The sequence below is a fragment of the Onychomys torridus genome, chromosome 19 (assembly GCF_903995425.1).
Source record: "Onychomys torridus chromosome 19, mOncTor1.1, whole genome shotgun sequence".
Taxonomy (NCBI): Eukaryota; Metazoa; Chordata; class Mammalia; order Rodentia; family Cricetidae; genus Onychomys; species Onychomys torridus.
This window is the reverse complement of record NC_050461.1, coordinates 15762475-15789898: the sequence shown is the minus strand read 5'-3', so window position 1 is coordinate 15789898 and position 27424 is coordinate 15762475. Positions and strand designations below refer to the sequence as shown.

General features: G+C 39.9%; 1 protein-coding gene across 1 annotated transcript in view; it reads left to right on the top strand.

Annotated features, from left to right (window-relative positions):
* Frk (fyn related Src family tyrosine kinase) overlaps window positions 1–27424 on the top strand; it is a 101641-nt gene that overhangs the window by 34972 nt on the left and 39245 nt on the right. The window contains exon 2 of the mRNA XM_036168967.1: window positions 11646–11767. Coding sequence (XP_036024860.1) covers window positions 11646–11767 — 122 coding nt within the window. The remainder of the gene's footprint in view (window positions 1–11645; window positions 11768–27424) is intronic.

Sequence of the window (27424 nt, the reverse complement as noted above, 5' to 3'; positions counted from 1 at the left end):
CTCCATAGCCTTCAACACAGGAGAACAGGAGGGGTATCCAATATTCAAAACATGAGTATGGGGGCATTTCATACTCAAACCATATCAGAAGATAATAGTAGACTCGTGGAAGAAATCATTCCATATCATCTAGAGAAGGTGACTAGTAACATCTATTACAATAATCAGAAGGTTTTGGTTAACTTCACTCTATACAGTATTCCATTGTCTTTAGCTTAATTCTCTTTGACTCCTCACATGACAATGGTTTTGCAATATTTTTTTTTAAAAAAATTAACATTTATTTATTTTTTGTGTGTGCTTGTGTATGCATGTGAGTGCACCATGCCATAGCACATGTGTGGAGGTCAGAGGACAACTTGTAAGAATGAGACTTTTTTTTTCTTCCACCATGGAGGTCCTGGGGATTGAACTCAGATCATTCAGCTTGGTGGCAAGCCCACTGAGACATCTCACCAGCCCGACAATAAAAATTTTTTTAATCAAAAAAATTGAAGAATGGTTTGAAAGATTTGATTAATATTTTTATTGTTGTTAGGACTTTAGAAAAGCTTCTTGAGTTGTTGGCATGGATTCTATGCAGCATAATTTGTAACTTTCAGGTTGCTCGAATGTTTATTCAATGCCATTTCACTTCCCACTTTCATATTCAGATTCTTATGCAGCCAAACCAACATCTAAACAACAGATAGAAATTAATGTTTAGCATCATAGAATCCTACTGTGCTGTTCTCCAGAAGCATGTTTAGAACCCCAAGGGTTGCTCTTCACAGCTCAAAACTGTTGATTATTTCAGACCTACCCTGGAAAACTTGAGGACAAACCCGCGTTTCTCAGTCCCCAGTCTGCACAGTTTAAACAGGCCACACAAAACGCTTTGTGCATGTGCCAACATGGGCTCTGCTTGCTGTTTGCATGACAAACAGTTCGGCTCCTTCTCCCCGACTCCCCCTCCGTAACATCTGAGGTTGAGGCCCCTGCTCCAACTGCCCTGTGCTCACCATGAGAATGAGGCCGTGGTGTAGATGATGGCACTGTGAAGTCTAAAGTAGAATTGAAGTGGAACTCATCTGGTGACTGTTTTAGTCACCGTGCTTGTGTGCCTGTGATCACGTGACCGACAAGGGGTAACTCATGACTGGCAGGTCTGATTTGCTGCTTTGTTCTGTATGAATACTTTGAAGCTTCTCTCTGCGTTCAGCTTCTACGATCTTAAATTATTTAGTCAGCTTTACGTTTTGATTACAAGATTCATAACCCCCAAACACCCATTTGCTCATCATTCATATATTCACTTTAGAGTACTGAGAATGTATTTAATGTCTGGTGTTGTCCTGGGCCTGGGGATTAGAGTGACAGGCTAAAGTCATAGCTGATTAGAGCTTGCAAATGTAGTAGGAGAGAGCAGGACTTAATCAAACTTACCCAAACGGAGGTAAATCAGGGAAAAGCATATGACACGAAGAGAAGGCTCACAGTGCTCAGGTGTGCCTGATCTGATGGCTTCCTTGCCACACCTTGTAGCCCTGTAGTGAGTGGACATCAGTGGGAAGAAAATGTTCTTTTATAATTAACCTGCCATCACCAACCTTGCAGGAATCTTTTCCCCTGGCCTGTTTGATTCCCATTTCCAAAGCTCTTGGATCTTCGGTTTCTGCATGCCCATCTTCCAACAGCAGGTGACATGAAACTGCAAGATATAGACATCTGTTTCATGGGTCATGAAGAACAGTTGGTCAAAGCCTACTATGTAGGCTGCTGAGGGCCACACCTCTTGCCCCTCAGTCTTAGATAAAGAGGTTAGCATGGCATTTTAGTATTCAGAGAAGTTGTTCTACCAATGACCAAAATTGTGGAATCAAATCTCACTTTATTGTGGTTTGCTAACTAATAGCAGATGAAAAGAGACAGTTTCCATTTCCTGAAAATATGCCCATGGCCCTCTTTTCCATAAACAAGGCTATGCTGTTCAGAATGCAGTCCCTGGGTGACCTGGTTTAGAATTCCCCACTGCTCTTGGGACCTGGAGCATACCCTGAGCACCACCTCAGTTAGCAGACCAGTTAGCAATGTTTGCCTTGTACACACTCTTTCTGAGATGAAGTTCAGAAACTGGAGGTTGAGAACTGAGACCTGGGGGAAGTTAGCCCCCGACATCTAGCCCTGACTGAGGGGCACTGGGGACTGGAGTGGGTTACTTTTCAGAGTGCTTTTCCCATGGCAGCTCTGAGGAGTGGGGTATATTGTTTTTGTGAAGCTCTCTTTTCAATCAATTCTATGTAAAAATTAATCAGTCAACTAAACAAAAGAAACCACCAACCCAGCAGCGTTGGGGAGCGGTCTTTTGTGTCCTGACAAACAGCTTGTGGACACCCAAACAGAGGGTGAACTTTCTGGCACCAGCTCTCTCTGTGGTCTGACAGGGACAAGCGAGTTTCTGGACCTGCTCAGTGTTTGATATTTTACTGTCTTGTGAGCTGCACTTTCATGGGACATAAACAACTCGAGTTACTGATGGGAAGGTTAGAATGGGTAGTTATTAATTAAAAGGTGTTTAGTGAGTATCTGGCTGCACAGGACCAAATTATATTTTAAAAAGAGAGAACTGGTAAACCTCTTCTGCCCTTTAGTGGACTCTGTGTCTGCTTTCTTGGCTGCCTGGGAAACATAATTTAATGTACTCTTAAAGATCAGTGAAAAAAGTACATATCTGTGCATTTATGCTGTGACCTACACACACACACACACACATACACACACACACACACCACACACACACACCAGGCATCACATAATCACATACACACATACAAACACGATACATACAAACATATAAACATAGACACATACATATACCACACATACATGCACACACACATATATATACACAACAGGTACATGCACACATAGACAGACATCACACATACTCCCCTGTATACACATAAACACATACTTGCTTATACATACACACATGCCACACATAAACATGTATATATCCAGTGCACATATACACATAAACACATACATGCACAATCATACACACACTACACATAAAGAGATACACAAATATATACAGATGCCATACATACAGAGGTACACATATGCACATATAAACACATACAAGCATACTCGTACACACACCACATATATACATGCATATATATGCCACATATATACATACATAAACACATACATGAACACACATATGGACACTACACATACACACATACATATATGCCACACGATACATACAAACATATAAACATAGACACATACATGTATACACCCCCCCCACATACACTTACATACATAATTTAATTTAAATATTTTGACTTTCATATGTTTAAAGCAGATGTATGAAAAAAAATCCTACTTTAATTATTCCACTATAATTCAATATACTTTTTATATCCCGTGTACAGTTAGTTTTCATAAAACATTCCCCTCCCTTTTAAACAGCTTCCTCCTTTCCCTGGTTAAACAATCATAGAGCCCAAGGAACTCCCCTGAGAAGTCCACGGCTTCTGTTGTCTTGCGTTTCTACACACTTCTACACACATCAGTGGTAGAAACATGTGAGGGTGTGGCCTTGGTTTATTTCTCAATCAGAGACAAATACTGTTAGAGGTCCAAACTGAGGCTGAGGCATCTGGATCCTGGCCTCAGCCCTACAGTAGGCATTTACTTGTGATTCTCCGACATCCCCCCTCCCCCATCTTAAAACCTCCTCTCCTTTCTTGGTTATTTTCTCTCTCTCTTTCTCTCCCTCTCCCTCTCCCCCTCCCTCCCTTTCTCTCTCTCTCTCTCTCTCTCTCTCTCTCTCTCTCTCTCTCTCTCTCTGTCTCTGTCTCGTACCCACGCCTTCACAAAGGCTGCCTTCACACACGCTGTGCAGTTCATCAGGGCTTTTGTTCAGTCTTTCTGGCTTCTCTCAGTTAGTCACCTACATCTGCTCACTCTTCCCCTTCATTTAATCCACAGACATTTTTAAAGCTGCAATTGAATGGTGATCACTGAATAGGAAATAGAATATTCTACCCTGTATCGTTCCAGAGGGTCTTAACGGGCCTCTTTTTCCAGCTTATTCCTATCTCTCCCTGCACACTGACTGTGAATTTCTCTGACTATGCATCCTTACAATTACATGCCCCACCTTTGACTTACTACTTAAGTCAAAACTGAAATTGTTATCTCTTCCTTGATGCTTTCAGAGTCTCAAAGAAATGGTTAACAGGCCCTTTGCGTTTTCATCTTTTCACAATATAGTTAGGATGAAATAGTTAATGAATCCCAGCATGTTAAATACATGGACAATGAGAAAATTACTAGTTATCTAGGTAACAAGGTATTTCAGGTTAAAAAACGGTTGCAGTGCCTTCAAGTTGTTTACAGTATTTCATTTGGGATCAGAAATCTCATGCTGTCATTTAGCTTTGACATGGTAGGCACCACTGCATACCTCAAAGCCTGGGGCTTGTCTGCACTCATGGTGGGGTGTGCTTGCTAACTGGCTCGTCCAACTCAACATTTAGACTGGTGTTATTAATGATAATTCTCAAAGAAGAGACTATTTTTGTATATCATTTCAGCATACTCAATGCTTTAGCTAAAATTGAATGATAACATTCATACCACTGGGATTTCTTTAAAATTAAATAAATTAAAACATTCTCTTGAGAGCCGGGGGAAGGGGCCCAGTGGTTGAAGCGGCACTTGTGTAAGAGTGAGGATCAGAGTTTGTATTTCCACCAGCCATATAAAAAGTTAGGTAGCTTGCCTGTAATTCCACAAATCTGAAGAGTCAAGTGCCCATCTATAACGATACCAGCAATCATCAATCCCCAAATAAAAATGTAAATTTTAATGCATATGCTTAGTTTTTTGTATTTGTGTGGTCCCAATACTCCAGAAACTAGAAGAATAGATAGAAGCCCTAATCATTAGTTTCTTCCTCATGTTTCATGAAGGGCATGATGTTACAATGTTCCAGCAATGTGTGATTTCACAAAGTATCTCCCATGTTTATTCTCATTGTTCCTGTTAGACTTTTCAGAGCAGTGTATTTCTTCATGGATGTGTGGAACATTACTTTCTGAAAGTGTAGTACCTCTTAGCTTCCTAGTTCCCCTCCAAAATGTGTATCTGAGCGTTGTTGTATTCCCTGATCTTGTAACCACTGAGGGAAGTGGGCTCAGGTTATAACCAGGTTCTTTAATGAGCACTCACCTCCTCCAATGAGGAAACAGTTCAGTTCCTCCAAATTTCCCCCTTGGTGGTGACTGTTAGGTGTGCAACAGCAACAAAAAATGCTTTATTAAGTGACCCAAGAATGAACTTCCTAGTTTCAAATGTGACTACAAGGGCTACCTCAGACACTGACCCTGAGTGATGTCATCCGATTGACATTCTTACATGTGTGCAGCCGATAGGCTCCTTTCGAAGGATGGAGTAGTCAGCCTCATTTTCTATATTCCCGTCCCTGTACAAAAGTCCGATTTTTTTTTTTTTCTGTTTAAGAAAAAGGAGTTCAAATAGGAATCTATGGTCTAAGGCTAATTAACATCAGACCTGCACTGCCGTTGGATGATAGCACATAGGCATTTTATACTGCAGGCTATTTGACAAGCACAGAAGATTACATGAAAACACATTATCTAAGGTTCAATGTTCAGAATCAACATGACTATAAATCCCATGTCAAAGTTCAATGCATCGATAAGTTTATCAAGTATTTAGTTAACAGCTCCAAAGGACATATGGCCAGTATTTGCCACCAGAGGTTTGTGAGAGTATTATATGTGGTCATTGGCCTAGATAGTTCTTTAGCGACAAGTGACTTACCTAAAATAAACAAGTAAATTAAAAATTGGCACACTAATGAGACTGACCTGGGCCCTCTGCTTATACCTGATAGTTGTATAGCTTGGTCTTCTTGTTTTGTTTGGTTTTGTTTTTTGAGACAGGGTTTCTCTGTGTAGCTTTGCGTCTTTCCTGGAACTCACTCTGTAGACCAGGCTGGCCTCGAACTCACAAAGATCCACTTGCCTCTGCCTCCTGAGTGCTGGGATTAAAGGCGTGTGCCACCACTGCCTGGCCTAGCTTGGTCTTCTTTTGAGAGTCCTGGTAGTGGGAGCAGGGGCTGTCTCTGCCTCTTTTGCTGGCTTTTGGGACACTGTTCCTCATATTGGGTCGCCTTGCCCAGCCTTAATACAAGGGCAGGCGCCTAATCTTACTTCAACTTGATATGCCATGTTTTGTTAATATCCATGGGAGGCCTGCTCTGTTCTGAACAGAAACAGAAGGAGTGGATTGGAGGGGGCAGAAGGGAGGTGGTGGTGGGGAACCGGGAGGCTAGGAGGGAGGGGAAACTGTGGTTGGGATGTAAAATAAATAAATAAAAATTTTAAAAATTGCTGCACTAATTTGTCATGCTTTGTGTCAAACCTGAAGCTCAGTTGCTGAATACTGTAGGTATTTTGGGGAAGTATGTTTAAGTGTGAATTTAAGTACAGCAGATGTAGGTGAGACAAGCAGGATGATGGCTGATGTCCATGTGTGCAAAGGCCTGAAATTCCATGTCAGTAGGCTTCATTCCATAAACATTCTGAACAAGACAGCCAGCTGAATATAAACAAAACAACCAACTCACCAACCAACAACTACAATAAACAACCTGGTCCATGTGATGAGATGTACCTGGTCATATTTTCAGAGGCTGAATCCAGTGGTGTTAGTGTGAGGAAGGAAGAGACAGGGGTTACATATGATATTTGTGACACTTATACTTGGCTCCTGCCTAGGAGGAAGAAGTAGAAATGATTAAGATTAAAGAGAAAAGATAATAACATACTGCCATGATCTGTATGGGTCCAATTAGAGAAAGGTTCTGGTGGGTATGGGGGTGGAGGGAGGAAAGGAAGGAATGAGCAACATAATCCCTTTGGGAATTACTTTCTTCTGTTAGCTGTGATCGTAACATGTGAGGGGGAAGAGAAGCAAGGGTAGCGGCCCCTGAGCCAAGGGGACATTGAATCCAGGAAGAGTTCATAGAAGGGGCAGGCCTAATTACCTGGAACAGGAACTTGACAGAGGCCTTCCCAGCAGTGTTATTTAAACACAGATGCAGGTGAGTGATACAGAGATACAGAACCACAATAGCTCCAGGGTGCTCTAGGTTGAAGGCTTCTGTTTAGATATGGTAAGTGACTAGATGTGGATGAGTGTGCCCTGCAAACTGGAGGTGTTCTGTAACAGTGCCATGAAGCCTCCTCAGCCACACTGGTATGGGACAGTAGTTGACTTTATTCATGGTAGTATGAGTAGTGATAGATGATGACAGCCGAGACATTCTAACCCCGACTCCATTGGCATGCTGCTCTAACCTACTTTCCACATATGCAGTTTGCCAAGTCGACCTGGACTTTCCTTTTCTTGTTTGCTCATGACACATAGTTCCTCCTTCACCTCCAGGATCTGCCTGTGGTATTTGGAGACCAGCTGCCTTAGCCTTTAGGGAGACAGAATAAGACAGTAGAGGTCAACACCTATCCACTTCACTCAGCATTTCATGAGTGGTGCTGTTCTTTAAACTGTAGCAGGAAATTATATACATCTGTTTAGAATTATGAGTGACCTAGGTGCCTACTTTTACCAGTTTGGTTGCAGTGAAGATTCATAGCGGTCCACCTGCCTCTGCCTCCTGAGTGGTGGGATTAAAGGTTTGGGCCACCACCACCTGGCTATGTCTATCAGTTTTGATGGTCAACATTTTGAATCTTGTAGTATACTCATAAGTGACTTCTTTCAATTGTCTATATTTAAGTAGACACTAACGAGTTCTACAATTACATCTTATTAGAAACCTCCCCATCATAAAGAGTACAGAGGGAAAACAGAGGGTCCTCTGCTATTGTTTTTGTCATCTCTCATTAATCTCAGAGATGTCTACACATCTGACTAGTTTATATAATACAAACAAATATCATGTTCCTGTCGCTCTGAAGTCTTCCCTTTTCATCCAACAGTGGTCTCCAGATGTTCTGATGTCAGTGTGATAGACGCCTGACAATTATTTGCAAAACACATTTCAGGCTCTGGTCATATATGTCTTAATTCCACAACAGGCATTTATTTTCTCGGTTTTTTTCAAGGAAGCACTTATTTCTCTCAGTATCCAAGTTAGTATTGATCTGTTCTTTTGGTTTCTGTTAGTGTCTCCTCTATGCTGTGGCATGGTGTAATAAGAACAGTATTTTCATTAAGTGTCATAAAGCATATGTGTTTGGAAGTATGTGATGTCATTTGCACGATAATCCTTTTTCACAGCTACGTGTCAGACTTCTGACTTATTTTCAGGTATCATGTACAGTTTTCTAATTTCTTCACTATTTCTACATATTCATAGTTATCAGATTTTGGGGTACATCAAATTCACCCAGAAGGTTTCTTATGTTCCTGATTGCTGGACCACATCCCCAGCATCTCTATTTGAGCAGGTCTGGGAGTGAGGCCTGAGAGTTCCCATTTAGTGTTTCCATGCAAAGCTTATATTCCTGGCCTAGAGACCTTGTTTTGAGGTCTGTAGAAGTACATGACTCTCTCTGGCATTTCACATGTCCTGTGATGTCTGGATCCCTTCTTGGTCCCCCCTGTTCACTGCCCAGAACAACAGCCTTGAAGAGGGTTGAAATGGCTTTGATGTTCATGTCCTTCCAAAAATGGTGCCAGCAAGGTCTCTAAAAATCAGAGCCGATGACAGGAATAGCCCTGCCAGGAGCTTCAACTTCAAATTCAGGAAGAGTTTCTGCAGGTGCAAAGGGTGGGATGAGCTACTGGTCCCACGTTAGGCTCGACAGCATCACATGCTCTACAGGTCACAATCCACAGCAGGTGCGTCATCTTTGAGTATGAAGGATGCCATTATAATGCCACTGCAAGCAGCAAATAGCTTTTTATTTATAGTCTTCCCTTCCTGATGGGAGTGAAGCCAAGCAAAATTCTAAGTATGACATAAACGGATACATTCAGTCAAACAGTTAAATTGTATCTATGTAGGAAACAAAAGTCCAGAAGTGCTGAGACAGAAGTTCTGAAAATTAGTGAATAAGTTTCTCTACAAATGAAGATTGCCTTATCTTTAATCATTGGATTTACACAAGTTTCTTGCTTGTGTGTATCTTGGGCAGAAGAAACACATCACTCATAGACAAGTATCCCAAATACAAATGTAATGAATGCACATAAAACTTATATAATGGAATATTTATGCATGAAAATAAAATATAGGAGATACCATAATTTTAAAAAAATGTATCTTGTTACACAAATTGATGAATGATCAATGCACTTAGAATTAGGGAAATGCACCAAACTGATCAGTATATTTCATTTGTGTTGCTTCTTTGCTGGAAATACATGGAAAATTTTCACCATTTCTGGAAATGCTTGGCTATTTAACTATTCATTTTCAATAATCTCGTACATATTTATAAATATGTGTACAGTTTTTGAAAATGTGCTTGTTTAAGTTTTATACAAATGATATCACAGTGGGGACTCATTTTTCAGCTTCCTTTTGTGCCCTTACGATTTACTTAGTTTAACATCTGTGTAGAATTCCACTTAATTCCTGTAACTGTTCATTCTCTGCGATGGATATTCAGTTCTGTCTTTTGTATTTCTCTTTCTTTCTGTCTGTCCGTCTTCCTCCCTTCTTTCCTTCCTTCCTTCCTTCCTTCCTTCCTTCCTTCCTTCCTTCCTTCCTTTCTTCTTTATTTTTTCCTTCTTGTTGGTGCTAGTGATCCATCCCAGGCCCCAGAGCATGCTAACCATGTGTTCTATCACTGAGCAACACTCCCACACTTGTTTTCTGTGCCAATGCTAACATTCTTCAGTGGATTTTCTTGTTGCGTATTTCCTTGAGCACATTACACACAGAGTCAGGAAGTGAATCTGAGCTGCCTACAAATACCCAGTTCCACCAGCTGGTGCCAGGATGGTCTCTGAATAGGCTATATCAAATTATAGTGCCACTGTAATTGCATAAACATTGTCTGACATTTTCCCCAGTACCTAACAATATGAGGACCATAAGTTTCCAGTTCTAAAGTACAAATTTATACCTCATTGTGATTTCATGTACAATACCTAGTTATGGCACAGGCCCTGGCCATGCTGCTTATTTTGATTAGTTTCTTGGGCTTCCTGTTTCTGTAAATTGTCCACATATAACCTTTGCCAATTTTCTCCTGCTTTGTCTTTTATTGATTATCCCCCAGTATAATATGAATCCCACTCACATTTTGGTTATATACTTTGTAAATACTTTTTCAAAGGTTTGTGGGGTGTGTTTTTACTTTTACTTTATAGTAATTTTTTGGAATTGAACTTTAAGGTGTGTTGTAATGAATATTCAAAATATTATCAGGTTTCCCAAATAGTACTGCTTATTCTTTTTTTTTTTGGTTGTTGTTTTTTTTTGTTTTTTGTTTTTTTGTTTTTTGAGACAGGGTTTCTCTGTGTAGCTTTGCACCTTTCCTGGAACTCGCTTGGTAGCCCAGGCTGGCCTCGAACTCAGAGAGATCCGTCTGGCTCTGCCTCCCGAGTGCTGGGATTAAAGGCATGTGCCACCACCACCCAGCTAATCTTTTTTTTTTTTTGTGCTTATTCATTCTTATAGATTTTTTTGTGGGGGGAGTGGTGTTGTTCTGGCCCAATATCTTCAGAAAGTTTTAAAATTCACCTTTTGTATTAGTTTGTGTGTGTGTGTGTGTGTGTGTGTGTGTGTGTGTGTGTGTGTGAAATTATTGTATATTCTGGAGGCAGTGTGTGTGTATGTGTGTGTGTGTGTGTGTGTGTGTGTGTGTAAATAAATTTATTTCACATGAATTTTTAATGGTCCCAATATCATTCACTAAATCATTCATCCCTAGCACTAAACTGTGTGTTTGAGTTTGAATTTTTACAGTTGTATTTAGAATTAGACTGATTGAGACACTGATGATCTGTAATTCTTAGTTTGACCACACTCACAAGCTTGTGTGTTCAGTATCTGTCTCACAGTATCTATCTGTGAGAATGTGTGTGTGAGAATGTAAGGGGCCAAGCTTATACAAAGGCAGAGTATAGAGAACATATTGCCAGGCAGAAGTATCTTTATATAGTCTGCTTACTGATCAAAGTTTTCCTTACGTTAATAAGTTTCTCAGAAGCATATGGAATAATTCCATATTGCCATGGGCTTTGGTAGTAATGGAGGTGGCGGGGGGAAGAATTAATGAATGGAGAAAGTGTTTTCAGTTGTTCTGACCTTAATGGTGGTGGAAATTTGATGGTGGTGGTGAGTGTAACACACAGCCCTTTGGGGCCATGCTTATACAAGCATAAGATCTTAAAAATAACTAAGGGTGAGGAAGAGTATGGAGCAGGCATCAATCAGATTTCTGCTTGCACTTTCATTTTTAGGAATCCTGGAGTGGGTTATTGATGCCTGAAAAGTCATCTCAAGTATCAAAAGCTACCATCTACATGTGTGATGATTTCAATGAAGCAATATCAAATGCTTCTGGTGTTGTACTGTTCTCTTCTTGGCCTTTTAAAAATGACTCTGATTGGTTAATTGGGGCTAACGTCTCTTTCCTTTTCAGGTGGTTTTTTGGAGCAATCAAAAGAGCAGATGCAGAAAAGCAGCTACTGTATTCGGAAAACCAGACGGGCGCCTTTCTCATCAGAGAGAGTGAAAGTCAGAAGGGAGACTTTTCCCTCTCAGGTAGGGCGCTGCTGGGGGCGGGGTGGGGTGGGGTGGGGGGTGGGGGGGTGGGGTGGGGTGGTGGTGGTGGAGGTGGGGTGGGGAGGTGGAGTAGGAGTTTGGAAGTTCGTGGTCAGGAGCTTGCTGTGTGTACCCGAGGATGCTAATGATAAAGTTTCCCAATTTCTTTTATTCACAATTTCACCAAAATTAAACCTTCTGAACTGTTCAGAAGTTAAAAAAAAATAGATAAAACCCCTACAGCTAGAAGTTTCTACAATTCCCAGTATATGAACTATAGATAAGAAATGAAAAGCCCAGGCATCGTGTGGTTGGGGTTTGCATTACCTAGTAGCCTTTTGCACTATTATCAAAACCAGTCTTGTAAAAATTCAATTTCTCTTTCCCTTTCCTCTTTCTATATTTTCACTTGTCTTTATCTGAGAAGAAGGAAAAAAATTGAAACGTTGAATGAAAATTCATTAAGTCAACTACTAGATGCATAATTTTGTCAAATACAGGTTTTTCAGTTCAAGACAAAATGCATTGCTGGGCTGTTCTAAGAGAACAGAAGCCTGGGGGACTGGAGAGGCATTTCCAGAGCTGCAGACACACATGTTTGCTTTCACAAGGCTGTGTTCCAGGCCAGATGCACCAATGCAGAATATCTCTGCTTAGAGTTCCCACACCAACCCACCTCTAAGTGCGAAACTCTCTCTCTTGCCTTGTCTAGATCTCTATATGTCACACACACGCACACGCACATGCACACGCACACACACACACACACACACACACACACACACACATGTTATTATCCTTTTAAGGATGTATTCTGATTTTCTTTGACTAGATAAAACCTGTTTTTTTTTGGGGGGGGGATAGATTTTGCTTCTCTTCTTTTCTGTTTCCCTGTTTTATGTTAATCAAGATCTTGGGTATTTCATGATGTCTTCTTGGCTCATTAGAAGTTGTGGTGACCTTCACACTGTCACCTTTTAAGAATTCAGACAGGAACTCTGGCCAGGTTGTGCAAATGTGACACCCTTCATCCTTTCACAAACCTGTGGTCCCAAAGTTTGGGAAGATGGGCTGGCACTAGGAAGAATCAAGGGCAATGATGTAAGTGATGCAGACCCAGGTTGGTGGTGGGTCTGTACTCCTGACGACTGTGGCACTGAATTTACATGGTATTTGAGACTTAGATGAACACTACCTCATCCCTGCTCAGCTCCATGGATAAGAGGACGAAAATGCTGCTCTGATTTTCATTCTTGAGTTGTGTCTAAGTATAATGATCCTAGATTTTTAAGACGTTGCTGACACTCACGGTGGTAATGAGATTATTGAATATTGGGGTTGGTCACTTGGAAGAGATCCCCTGGCAGGATGGGACTTCACACTAATATAGACCTGTGTAAATCTAAATGATTGAAGTAAATGCCAATATTTTATATAAGGGCTTTTCTCCTGGTTATGAAACAAATATATGTAAACAGAAATATTTTATAAAGAATGATCTTGAACATTACTTACTGGAGATATATTTTTAATATGGAAATCTCTTCCTACCAGCTTCTTTCTATAATAGCCTATATTTATTTATGTATATATATTTATACACATACACTTCCATACACAGGAAATAAAACAGAGATGATCTGGTAATCATGAAATATATACCTACATATATCTATATTTATAACACTAACATGTATGTGTATAATAAACATATGGACACACATAATTACATATGTATGATGTGAAGCCAGTCTCCATTTCTCTTATCTATTATTTGCAGTATGCTGTGAATGTTCCTACATACCCTTAGTGTTTATTCTCCACTACCATTTTAGAAGGTACATAACTTTACATTTGTATGAGGGGAATCATCACTTTATTTGACTTGTTTCATATTCCATACATTGTTGTTTTCAATTATTTTTCTATTATAAAAATGATGCACCGGGAGTCTCTGTAGATAAATATTTGAATGTTTCCATGAGAATATTATTTTCACGGGAGGAAAATCAAATCCTTTTGAAGTCTAGATACTTAATAAAAAGAGGTATAAAAGCGTTTGTTGTTTAATGTATCCATATTTGTTTACTTGCCTTTATCATTATTTATATATCCAGTTTGGCTGCAGTTGTTTATTAAAAGCTAGATGAAATGTTTCCGATTAGCATAAGATCTAGAAGCATATTGCCATGAGGAAAGCAAACTGTTAAGTAGAGTCATCTCACTCACACATATCTTTGAAGCTCCAGTGACTATTCAGAACATTCTCTATGAGTATTATGGAACAAAAAACAGCTTGACAGGCTTAGGAGAGAATTACAAGGATATTGGCTGCCGTGAGCTGTGAATACTCCAGAGCTTGCTTATGGACTTGCGAAGCTCTGTAGAACTGTTTTGGAGACCAGAAAATCACTATAGCTTCTTTTTTCAATGAAGTCAAACAAGTTAGAGTCTTTCAAACAAATTATCTGATTGCTGGGTATTCACAGGGGATAAAGTGAATGCATCTGATTATGTTTTGCTGAAAGGGAAATTCTCTTATTAGTCAGAGGGAAGACTATGCAATGGGAAATGGAAAGGAAAAAGGCTCAGTCGATCCACCGAAGACAAACAAACAGTCCAATTGCTGACAGTTGGTTATCACTAAGGAGCGTCAGATGTACCACTCATAGATTTATTTCCTCGGGCACTTGTCTTCTTCATCGGTCAGAATTGATGGTCTTCAGTTTTGCTGACTGCTCTGCCATTAAAGGAAGGCAAACAATATCCCTTTTCTATCTTTGTCTCTCCCGCATGACTTTCCTTTACAAGTATTGTCTTTATTCCTGGGGCAGCAATGGCTTACAGCTATCAGAGAAGAGCTTCATGACAAAGCATGATTTATTGAGGCTGGGGCAGCTCTGGGAAGCAGTGGTCCAAGGCTGGGATGGGTGCTAATTGGGTTGTTGTGATCTACGCATGGTTGTCGGATCTTGTGAGGTCTGAGAGGATCAGAAAAGAGACTTAGGGCATGACACCTCTCATAAAGTCGAGACACTAATTAGCTATGAATTCCAGCAGCGCTTTTGGATATTACATATTATACGTGGTAGCCAGAGAATCTGTCTTCATTAGACACATGACAGGTAGTTTTAGTGGCTCTATTGTTATTTGTCATTGGTGGTGAATTGTTTTTCTGAAGAAAAATATAGAATTTGGACTGCGTGTCAACTGGTTTGGCTATTTCTCCACATCAATCAATTACTTAAAAGGAAATTGTTATTGCTATTACCATTAATATTAATTTGATGTTTGGTGTCTTATAAAGCATTTACAGTCTTGTTTGATGTGCTTTTTAAAGGATGTGTGCTTTGAGGGCTAACACTCAGCTGCAGATGAGTTTTTTAGAAGAGATTCTGCACTGCACATTGTAGTTTTGCTTTTGGAATCTGCAGCAAACTATCAGACTCATGGTTTTTGAAATTCTTTCAAGAGAAAATAGTAATAGATTAAAGGCATAAGGCAAACAAGGTAATCAAAGGCTATTATTTTTTCTTCTTTATTATTTATGATGTTACTAATTATGCTCTTGTTTCTTTCTTTGAATGGGCATATTGACAGTGCACACTAGATTCTCTGCTAGGTGGATGACAGCAGAGCTCAGCAAGGAGTAATCCTTGAATTCAATCTAGAGGAGGATTGTAATATAGTTGTCCTATGAAAAAAGAGGCTGCAGAGGCTGAGTCACCCAGAGAAAGTCAGGGAAAGCAGAGGCTGCCCCGGCGCTCTGTATCAGTTTGTGTTACAAGGTGGCAGTGTCCAAAGGACTATTCCTACCAGAGGTCAGAGCTGTATTTTTAGATTTGTAGGTAGGGTGAATAGTACAGGTGTGTGTGTGTGTGTGTGTGTGTGTGTGTGTGTGTGTGTGTGTGTGTACATGGCCTTATGTTGTTCAGGATCATGTATCCATGCTGAGAACTTTTGGACTTTATAGAGAGACGTTTTAGATAGAAGATGATTGACCTGATCTGTGTTATAGATAACGCGTTAGTTCTTGCTCATTGCTGGGACCAAAATACGTGAAAGGAAGCAGCTTAAGCAAGGAAGGGCTTATTTTGCTCTGTATTTGAAGGGACAGTGCATCATGATGGGGAAGGCCTGGTGGCCAGAGTGTCATGTGGCTGGTCATATTGTATCTGCACCAGAGAGAGATGACTGCGGTCACTCAGCTCTTTTTCTCTCTTTTCCCTCTTAGCTACACTGGTACCTCAGCCTATGAGACCATTCCAACCCCACTTTTGGGGTGGGTTTTTATTTTACAGTAACATCTCTCTGGAAAAGGCCTCACAACATACCTAGAGGTGTGTCTTCTGGCTGATTCTAAATCCAGCCAAAGGGTCAATGAATATTAACCTTCACAATGAATTTGGTGAGATGTGTGAGTGATGTTTATAATAGACAGCTGTCTGGGGAGAGGAAAGAGAGGTGAACACCGGGGCACCATTTGCTGCTATCCGAAGTCACAGGTGGAAGGCCAGCCATGCCCATTAATGTTCTGCAGATGTGGGTGACATGCCCTAGATTCAGTGGGCTGCATGGCCCTAACAACAAACTCCCTGCTTTCTTCTTCTTTTTTGTAGAGTGAGTAGAGGAGTGGACCTAGAAGTAGGGATTAAAAAATCCTTTGGTATTAAGTAGTCTGATTTAGTGTCATCTATTTCCAGGGTTGTTTAAAAATTTCCAGAACCTATGAGCTCCACACACTATTAAATATCAGTTCCTCTTGGCTTAGAGGAGGTAAGCATGGGGCCATAGGAAGCTGAGTTAAAGGGTATCCTATCTTGATGTTGGGTCTTGCCCAGTGGGATCTTTATGATGTAATCTAGAAAGAACTCTTAAGTAGTTCTCCTTCTCTCCACAAATACCAACCTGGACAGTTTGGGAAACTAGAAAGAAGGATATGGGTTTATCTGAAGATGAGCTGGTGGTTAATCAGACATGGAATGAAAAAAGATGAAGAATGCCTGTCTGATCTCTGGCAAGCTAAGTGAACTCTGTAGGAGTAGTATTGGTGCTCTCCATCTGCGCTTAGTAGGTGCTTGGTATTCTGTCCGAAGGATTGAAGAAGCACACACAGAAAGCTGAATAGCTAAGGATTTCATTCAGAAGCAAAGAGAAAGTACAGAGTAGATGTTCTGCAAGGGAGCTGCAGGTCCCGAGCAAAGCATGCAGTTCAAAAAGTCTGGTCACTGCCAGGAGCTTCCTTTTGTAGGTCTGGGAAGAGGAGTTTGGTAGCTAGGGTGTAGGTAGTTTGTATTTTGATTGGTAGGTTTGGGTTATGTAAGCCTTTGATTATCAAGTATCTTTTTTCTCACAATGCATCTGACCTTAAGGATATGTGTGTTCATGTATGCCCAGTCACGCATAGAGTTTAAGCAAATCATGGATTTTCACTAAGAGTTCATTCAGAGGACACAGTTTGCCTTCCTGCTCATGTACCTCAAGCACAGGCTATGCTTCAAGATTGGCTGTGACAGGAGAATTACTAAAGATTTATAGGCCGCTATAGATCAGAGTGATCAGTGGCTCTGTTTGAAAAGCAGTGTGCTTGAAGTTTAATGCAGGTGTTGGTATCAAGTTTCTAAGTAATTTGTTGGGAAAAGGGCTGTGAGTAGCAGAGTCCTGGTTTGCCAAGCTAACCTATGCTTCCTGATCCAGGAAGGCCGATTTGTAGGGAGAAAGTGGAGAGAAGGAGGATTACCTCAGAGGTGTTAGGGACAATTTTGGGTGAATTTAGCAGAAACCATCATCTCTTTAAAATTTTGCATTTTTATTTTATGTGTAGGTGGGTGTTTTTTTTCTATACATATGCCTGTGAACCACTTGTGTGTCTGATGCCCGAGAAGGCCAGAAGAGGGCATTGAATCCTTTGGGGCTGGAGTTGCAAACAGCTGAGAGCTACCTTGTGTATGCTGGGCCTTCTGCAAGAGCAGACAGTGCTCTTACCCAGTGAGCCATCTCTCCGGCTCACAGTATCTCCTTTTTGAGTTGCTTATTTAAGAAAACCAAGTCATTTTAACTGAGTAAAGAATAATTGAGAAGTTTTCAAAACCAGAAGTGTTTCAGACCTTTTTTTAAAAACCAACTTTGAGTAGCACATTTTCTATGATAAAATGTAATTCTTTTGACCATGTAGATTACATGGAGTATGCGGGCATTACTTATGGTTATTTATGGTTGCTGTGAAGCCTATAAGATATACTTCTCTAGTAAAAATAATGCCTATTTTTAACACATACATACACATATCACACACAGATATATCTACACACACACACACACACACACACACACACACACACATACACTAGAATTCTTAGAATCAAATTGTTTTATCCTTCAAAATATTTGTTGCCATTATTAGAAGTATCACATAAATACAGAACTGCCTTTGCAAGAAGAGTATCATCTCATGTATGTTCGTTGAGAATAATGTCCACATGTGGAAGAGGCCAGCATGATGTGAAGTGACTTCCTGAATACTGTAAGAGAGGATTAATCTGAGTGATGTTAATATACTAAGTATTTACACATGCCTTATAAAGTAATGTTAAAGACAATTGAAAGAGAATTAGGAAAAAAGCAGTCCCCTTGAAAATGATGTGTATCCTTCATGTTGACCTTGTGTGTGTCATTCATGTTGACTTTGTGTGTATTATTCACATTGACCTTGTGTGTATCCTTCATGTTGACCTTGTGTGTCATTCATGTTGACTTTGTGTGTATTATTCACATTGATTTCGTGTGTATCATTCACATTTACCTTGTCTTTATCTTTCCTGATGACCTCGTGTGTGTCCTTCATGTTGACCTTGTGTGTATCCTTCATGGTGAATTTATATAGGTAAAGGCATACTGATTTATGAGCAGCCTTCTTATTAAGTGTAAAAATGTGCTTTTCCCAGTGCATTGCAAAGGGCAGAGGAACTTTGTTGTTGCTTCTGTTTCATGATTCTTCTGTCCCTCCACATTTTCCTAATAATTTGTAAAAAACTGTCAGTAGACACTTGAACACTCTCTTCTTCATTCTGTAGTCTCTTGAACAAAGAAACAAGGCCAGCAACACTTCCTTAAACTAGCAAGCCTGGGCCTTGTAAGATCACAGATAATCCTCTTCTCTTTTATGTTTTAGATTATTTTAGAAGCATGGTTTCATACCCTAACAGGTCAGCCTTTTCCAAGTAATATAGCTCTGGTAGAGGAAAAAAAAATGGAAGATGTCGTTCCTCAGGGTTCCCCTGCCTTGCATCCTACCCTGCCAGGTCCAGACTCAAGCCCACTCCACACACCCTGCTCCACCACAGTTATTACTCCCAAACTTTCCAGATATGCTGAGTCATTTAAGGCCAACTCTTGCCCCATGGCAAAGGGCTCTGTGTTTCATTAGCAGTTTCCTGAGTCATCTATTCATTCTTTATTTAAAATTAATGTGGACTTTGTGGCCACTAGAGTTTGACATCAATTCTGTTACTATTAACCATGAATGTAAATACAATTGTATATCCCAAGCATGAACAAGTATTAAACGACTTGGAAAAAAATTTGTTCCTTGAATTTATTAAGCAGTGAAACTTCTATGGATTCTGGGAGCATTTGATACTGGTTAAAGATGTTTTGCTTTTTAAAAAGTGCACACACTGCAGAAAGGGAATCTTCTGTTAATAACTCCACTATCTCATATAGAATGTATTAAATTTTAAACATGTTGGTGCCATCTCAGAAAATGCCTTTTAATTAAAGTCGTAATTTAGTTGTGTTCAGCTTAATTGCAAATATCATTGACTGTAATAGCTAGTGACTTTTCTGTGAGTTATGGTTTATGCTGCCTTTTCCTAATGTTACTACAGATAAGTTGTGTTGCCAATGTTTTAAATACTCTATAAAGTTAAATTAACATTTTATTATGCAGCCCATGGATCTGTGCTTGTGTGGGTGTGCACACACATGCAGATGCACAGGCAAACACCCTCCTTCTCTCTAGAGTGCTGACTCCTGGAGGACGCTCTTAAGGAAACTCATTCTTGTGTTTCAGGATGCTATGGTATTCATTACAGGACTTTTTCTTTTTTCTTTTTTTCTGCTTTTCTGTGAAGCCATACGTTTGATTCATTGAAGTCTTCTTGTTTTGAATACCCTGAAATGTTTATTTAAAAGACTCTCCATGTTGTCATTTTGAGCTACTTGAAGGAAAGCATAAGAAATGATCCACATTATTGCTCTTTGAGTGGAACTCTATAAGAATCAACTTCCATTATTAAATAAGCAGAAACTGATACCCTATGGAGGTCAGTGAATTTGGTGTTTTTGTAGTTCATGATACAATGAACTCCTTTGCTTTAAAATTTTTATTTCTGGAAAGTTATATTTTTCCTTTATTACATTTTGTCTCATGTTGCCTTCACAAGTTGGTAGTAGCTAGCTGATAGTTTCTATAGGAAGCACCATCCTACTTTCTATTTTGCTCTGGAACACATTAAGAGTGACAGACTCTTAGCAGCCCTGTAAGCTCTATCCATTCATAGTGACTTATTAGAGTCACGATGTTAGATACATCCCACCAACCCCCTTCTTACAGGAGCAAAGATGAGTTGATATGTAAGTGGCTGTAGAGGAGGGCAAAACAGGAGGAAGGTGGAAAGGTTCCTTGACCTGTGCTCAGCATGTACCCTTGTCTTAGAGAGGGAAGACATTGTATTGCAAAGGCCAGGCAGCTGCTGGTCTCCTGTGTGGCAGCAATTTTACGGCTCTGGAGTTGTCTATGTGTAGTGTCCTCATTTCCTATGTCTGAGTGGGACAGTAGCTTTCTTCCCAGCAAACAGGTAAATAACAACAGTGTAGTGCACACTGGTCTGAGGAGCTGATCTTCAGGAAAAGAGCAAGAGCACAAGGCTCTTGGGATTGTTCTCACACATTTGTCTGGTTAAATGTTAACTGTTGATCATTGCCATCATAGTCGATTTAAGGTGGTTTTAAACCAAAAAAAAACAACAACAAAAAAAAAAAAACAACAAAAAAAACCATTCATTTCTCACTGTTCTTGTGGCTGGGAAATGTGGTATAAAGGGGCTGGGATATTTAGTGTCTAGGAAGGGCTATTTTCCTGCTTTACAGATGGCTACCTTATATGACAGAGATAGGCCCTTAGGTTCTTCTTACCACAGCATTTAAAGGACTCCATGCTCATGAGTTCCTGTAATAATTTCTCAAAGGCCTCACCTCCAAATCCATCATTTGGGGAATTAAAGCCTCAAGGTACAAATTTTTTGATTTGCAACAGGCAAACCTTCTGGTCATATCTGTTGCAATGTATTGAATTACATTTCCTTTTAATTTAACTTTTCATTAGTTTTTAAGCATTTTATACATGTTTTGATCCTATTCACCCGTCCCCCAACTCCTCTTATTGCTAGTATTCATGTCAGTGAAGTAGAAGACCAATCCACCTAGCAAAGTGAGGGTTGATGTTTTCTCCTTTGGCATGTATTTAGAGGCTGGGTGCTCTGCTGCATATGGAGGAGCTGTGCACTCATCTAATGGAAAGAGGAGGGCAGATGGTGTCTCTGTTGTTTTTGCCTGGATTTCAGATTGTTTTATTCACTCAGTACCAACAGCTGCCTAAGATTCTGGCTACTTATGAAAGAATTTCCCAACTTATGTTCTAAAACGTGATTAGCCAACATTCTTATATTGAGCACAGGTCAGCATTTAAGTGTATTTAAATCACCCTATATTACTTCCCTCTGTATGGAAATATAGACAAATTGTATTAAAAACTTCATAGAATACCAAACCAGGATAATGCCAAACTATACTCTAAATATTTGTTCTTAGGCCCACAGATAAGTAGTCGCCCTTGTCAAGGAAACTTCTCTTTGCAACAGATGGAGACCATTACAGAAAACCATAACCAATCAAAATGTGGAGTTGTATAGCCCGGTCCCAATGGAGACATCTATAAAACTACACCAGCACCCCAGGCATCAGGAACATTAGTTGAAGAAGAGGGGATGGAGTGATTGGAAGAGCCAGAGGCTCAGGGAGTTTGATGTCAGATTGTGTGTCCTAGGAATGTCAGGAGCTGCACCCATAAAGCTTCACCAACATGATTGCCTAGACATGGCCTGAGGAAGGACAATAGCAATAGACATGCCCAAGTGGAGGGGGAAAGACCACCAGGCCTCAACCCTCTACAAAGAACTGTAGACAGCTAAGGAATGCTGAGAGTGGACGAAATAGTCTTCCTCCGGGAAGAGCACACTAAATAGTTGCCCACTTCCAAAAGGTACTCAAAACGTACATACAAATAGCTTTATACAGACCAAGCAGGTTGTATTTAGGAATACATATGGATATATGTAAGCATATATGTGTATAACAACTATTAATGAAAAAAGAGGACATGAATTCAAAATCGAACAAGAAAGAATCCATGGGAGGGTTTGGACAGAGGAAAGAGAAGAAAAAAATGATATAACAACATTGTTATCTCAAAGTAAAAGAAAAAATTCAAAAAAAGAGAGAGAAAGACAATAAGTATGCAGCAAAACAATTTCAAATAAAAATGAGTGCCTTTGGGCAAGGGGGATCTCCGGCAATAAAATGAAACATTTTAGTGTAAAGGTTTTCACATTTCTTAGTCATAGAATAATTCCTTTTTATATAAAATAGAATTTAAGAAGAAAATAGTAGCCTATGAAAATATAGAGACAATATTTACTAAAAGGAATAGAAGAAAAATTTGAGCACATTTGATCTGAAATATTGGAATACAAGAAAGCAAAAATTCTGTGCAACCAGGCACAGGACGCACCAGGATATGATGACAGACAATGATAGGCAGAAAATTGTCCCTGTGGATAGCATTTGGTGGCTTAAAGCGTCTCCTCGAAGTGGAAAGAGAAGGAAGCAGATGGAGGGTGTGAGGACGCGCATCACATGAAAGCAGGCACATCCCCCAAAATTGTTAGATTAAATGGAAGTGTTAGATGTAATGAAGTGATAGTAATTCAGTAACAGAAGGAAAAGTTCCCTAACATTTAACACCACCCCCCCAAAAAAAAAATAACAGCCTTGCCCTTCAGGAAGAAATGACTCAGGATTACATGTAAGATAAGTGAAAACATCTCTCTATATATGAATATATTTTCTAAGTACTTCAATATAAAAAATAAACAGAAAATAATTTTCACATGAATCCAGGAAAAAAGTAATTTCAAAAGATTTAAAAAATTCACAATTCCCTTTTATACCATTAACTACAGAAAAGATCACTATAAAGATATAAATTTTGATTTTCCAAAGCATGCATTTTTTTAGTCCAATTTTATTAAGTTGATAAATTACATAGTTTTGCCTTTGCTCTCCAGCTGTTGACACTGAAGTAGTCACCTCCTCTTCCGCTGTGTCTGTCTGTCTGTCTGCGTGCATCTGTTTCTTCCTCCTTTAGCTACAGGACTCCTTCACATATTACCCTTCACTGCAGGCTTAGGATTAAACTCTGGGGTTTCCACTGATGCCTACTCAAGAATCTTCAAATGTTTCCTTAAGTTCTTTGTTTACTTTTCATACAACAGAGCATTACACATTTTACTGCATTACTAAATCTTTTCTAGATCCCCAAAGAGGCATTCAATAGCCCCGCTTTACAAGCACACACAATCCTGCTTATCTTACCATTTTAGTCTTTCATGGCTTCACCTAAGAAATATCCCACTTGACTTGTTTTTCAGTGTTAGTATATATATATATTTTTACTTTTAAACTGGCATATACAATATCAGCTTTCATTCTATCATTTTCATTTTTATTTTATGTACATTGGTGTTTCACCAGCATGTGTGTCTCTGTGAGGGCATTGGCTCCCCAGGAACTGGAGTTGCAGACAGTTGTGGGTGGCCATGTGGGTGTTGGGAAGTAAACCTAGGTCCTCTGGGACAACAACCAGTGCTCTTAAATATTGAGCCACCTCTTCAGCCCTCTTCTAGCATTTTAAAACTAAGTTTGGTTTTGTTGATTCTCACCCTCCTGTTTGTCATCTCACCAACCCCCACAGTGCTTTTCCAGCCCTTCCTCTTCATCTCTCTGCCTTCACATCTCTCTGCTTTGCCGTCCCCTCCTTTTCCTTCTACCTCTTCCCACCTCTGTAGCATCCCCTCCCATGTCACAGTCTGTGCTCACACCCCTACTATACACAATGAATGTGGAGACTCTAGGTCAGAGTTTGCCTGTGAGCAAGAACGTGTGATTTTTGTGTTTCTGAGGTTGACTCACCTTGCTAAATAGAACACTTTACAGATCCATCCATGTTTCTCCAATTTTGTTTTTCTTTACATCTGAACAAAATTCCATTGCTATATACTACATTTTCATTAACCACTCATCGGTTTAGGGATGTCTGGGCTGGTTCTATTTCCATTGCTAGTGTGAATAATGCTGCAATAAACATGGATGTACAGAGTATCTCTATGGTAGAACTGAGTCCTTTGAGTTTCCTAGAGTGGTATAGCTGTGTCACAGAGTAGTTCTACTTCTCATTTTCGACAGACCTCCATACAGATTCCCATAATAAATGTACTAAGTCACACTCAGCAGCAATGAATAAGGGTTAAGTCCTCACCAGCATGCTATTGCCTCTTTTCTGGTTCGTACCCATTCTGACAAGGGTGGGGTGGAATCTCACAGTAGCTTGCTTTTTTCTGATGGATAAGGATGCTGTGAACTTTTGAAAGTCTTCATAGTTCTAGGATAATCTTCCATATGACCTTAAATTATCCTGTGCTTCCTGTTAGAGTTACACCATCTACTGTGATTAAACTTTCTAGTCTGGTCTTCCCAATGTTTGTTTTTACTTTCTTTGAACAAAGCACATAGGACTAGGCAGACAGATCTCTGTGAGTTTGAGCCAGCCTGGTATCCATAATGAGTCCTAGGACAGCCATGGTTATGTAGAGTCCCTGTCTTAAAATAAAAAACAAACAAAAACAAACAAACAAACAAACAAAAACAAACCCTAAAACAAAAGTTTTTCTGTTCAAATAATATCCATTCCTAAAGACTTCCTTACTTTTTTTTTATTTCAAGTTTTACTTTTTTTTATACAGATATTTGTGTTTCAATTTTACATATCAGCCATGGGTTCCCCTGTTCTCCCCCCTCCCTTCCCCTCCCCTTCCTCCCCCCAGCCCTTTCCCCCCATTCCCATCTCCTCCAGGGCAAAGACTTCCCTGGGGATTCAACTCAACCTGGTAGATTCAGTACAAGCAATTCCAGTCCCCTCCTTCCAGGCTGAGCAAAGTGTCCCCACGTAAGGCCCAGGTTCCAAGCAGCCAGCTCATGCACTGAGGACAGGTCCTGGCAACGGTTGAGGGAAAGCCTGATCTGACCTAGTCTGGTGATCAGATGGCCAAACACCCTAACTGTCGTGCTTGAACCTAACTGATGGAAGTGGATGCAGAGATCCTCAGCCAGGCCCCAGGTAGAGCTCCAGGAGACCAATTGTGGAGAAAGAGGAGGGGCTGTAAGAGTGTGAATTGTTGAGACCAAGATTGGAAAAAGTACAGGGACAAATAGCCAAACTAATGGAAGCACATGAACTATGAACCAAAAGCTGTGGAGCCCCCAGCTGGATCAGGCACTCTGGATAAGTGAGACAATTGAATAGCTTGAAATGTTTGGGAGACACCCAGGCAGTGGGACTTCCTTACTTTTAAAATATATATCATGCTCCTTAAACCGAGAATGGAAAAATGATTTCTTCAATCTACTTTGAACACCACTCCAAAAAAATATAGGTCTGTATATTGTTTATCCATTACCAGCAACACACTTGAATAACAAAGATAGTTCATCGTGTGTGTTACTAATGTGGCCATGCTGAGGTCAGTATGGCCTGTATTTGTGAATAGCAACAGGAATTAAAACTAACAATCTCCTTAGTTTGGAGGCCCACATCTCACTGTAAACTTAAAGATCTCATGTTGGTGAAAAGTCGGAGGACCAAAGTTTTGAGCGGTGAACGGCTGGACTGAGAGAAGCGAAGAGAGATGAACAGCCAAAGCTGAGATGCCAGCCACAGGCTGGACAGTTACTCCTTTATTCTGTATGCAGCCTATGAACGAGTACCCCCTCGTTAAAAAGAAAAAAAGAAAGAAAAGAAAAAGGAAAGAAAGAAATAAAATAAAAAAGCCCAAACTCTGAAAGCTTCCTCCGCTCCCTTCTGAAATGCTGCCATTGGCCGACTTTTGACCACATACTCCCTCTAGTGGTATGTCAGGAAATCACATGCTATGAAGCTAGAAAATGAATTTTATTATTTTATTTTTTTCTCCCCGCCCCCCCCCCCCCGGCCCCCACAACGCTATCTTCATTCTTAGAATGAGAAAGCATACCCACATAGATAGTTGACAAATAATATAAACCACAATGGGGAATTGTCAAAATTACAAAGTTGCTAAACTTTCGTTGTAATAAAACTCCCAGATGATGTTTAAATATGTTTCATTTAATTTTCTCAAATATGTACACCATTTCCAGCTCCACCACTCGATCCCATTTCCCCCTCTTCCATTGGATCTCTTCCTTTCTCTCACAAATCCTTTATCATTTTTATCTTTATTTGTGTGTGTGCATGACCCACCAAATTTAGTGTTTTCTTCCACGGAATAGCAACTGAAAGCTACTCTGACTTTTTCCCATACACTGCCACCATGCGAATGTATGGATTTTTTTAAACGTATTTTTTTATGTATTTTCAGTCTTCATGACCCAGTAGTTTATAGGAAGGTTAAAATTATCTGGCTTTATTTGAAAGACTGGCCAAAGTTTAAATTTTCTTATGGCATCTAGTGTCTAGATCATGATTGGAATGCAAAATATGTTCATTATATAAAAAGGGACCAAAATAAACACAATCCAGTTTAATAGTACAGGAGTTCTAATGTTAGACTGTGCATTTAAAGTGATACATGCGCATCAGATAATTTATAGCTCTTTATTAATGTCCCATCAATCAGGAAGTAATTTCTAATGCATTTTAAGAACATGCTTTGCATGCATCTGTCAGAAACTTCGGCACAGGAACTAGACTCTTAAAAATCCTTTTGCTGCCTTAAAAGCCTATTCCTGACAGAGACTAAATTTACTTTCCTAGTTGCTTAGCGGAGTAGGGACTTCCTTTCTCCCCTTTCTCCTCGCAGACCTATCTTCTTCCCACCTACAGATGTTCATAAAAAATAGTTTTATGAAAACTAAAACACGGAGAAGGCAAAAGCAGTACAGAAGAATAAATAGGCAAAAATTATGCCTCCCTTTTTACGTAATTATAGTGAGAGGCACTTTCTGTATCTGCACTGTAAGTCCATCCTGAGTGAAGAGAACATGCGATTCATTCATCAAATGGTTGTTTAATGTCTTTCATGTCCCTGGAAGTATTAAGAGGGGTGAGCGACAATGGAAAATAAGATAGTCCCTGACTCATGAACTTATATCTTAGTTGGCAATAGAGGTGAGATGCAAAATAGATAAAAGTTGTATGTTCGTTTTGGAGAGATACTTACTTATTTGTTGAGCTTCTCTGACTTCTAGCTCAGTAAGCAAATCATCGCAGTCAAAGAAGATATT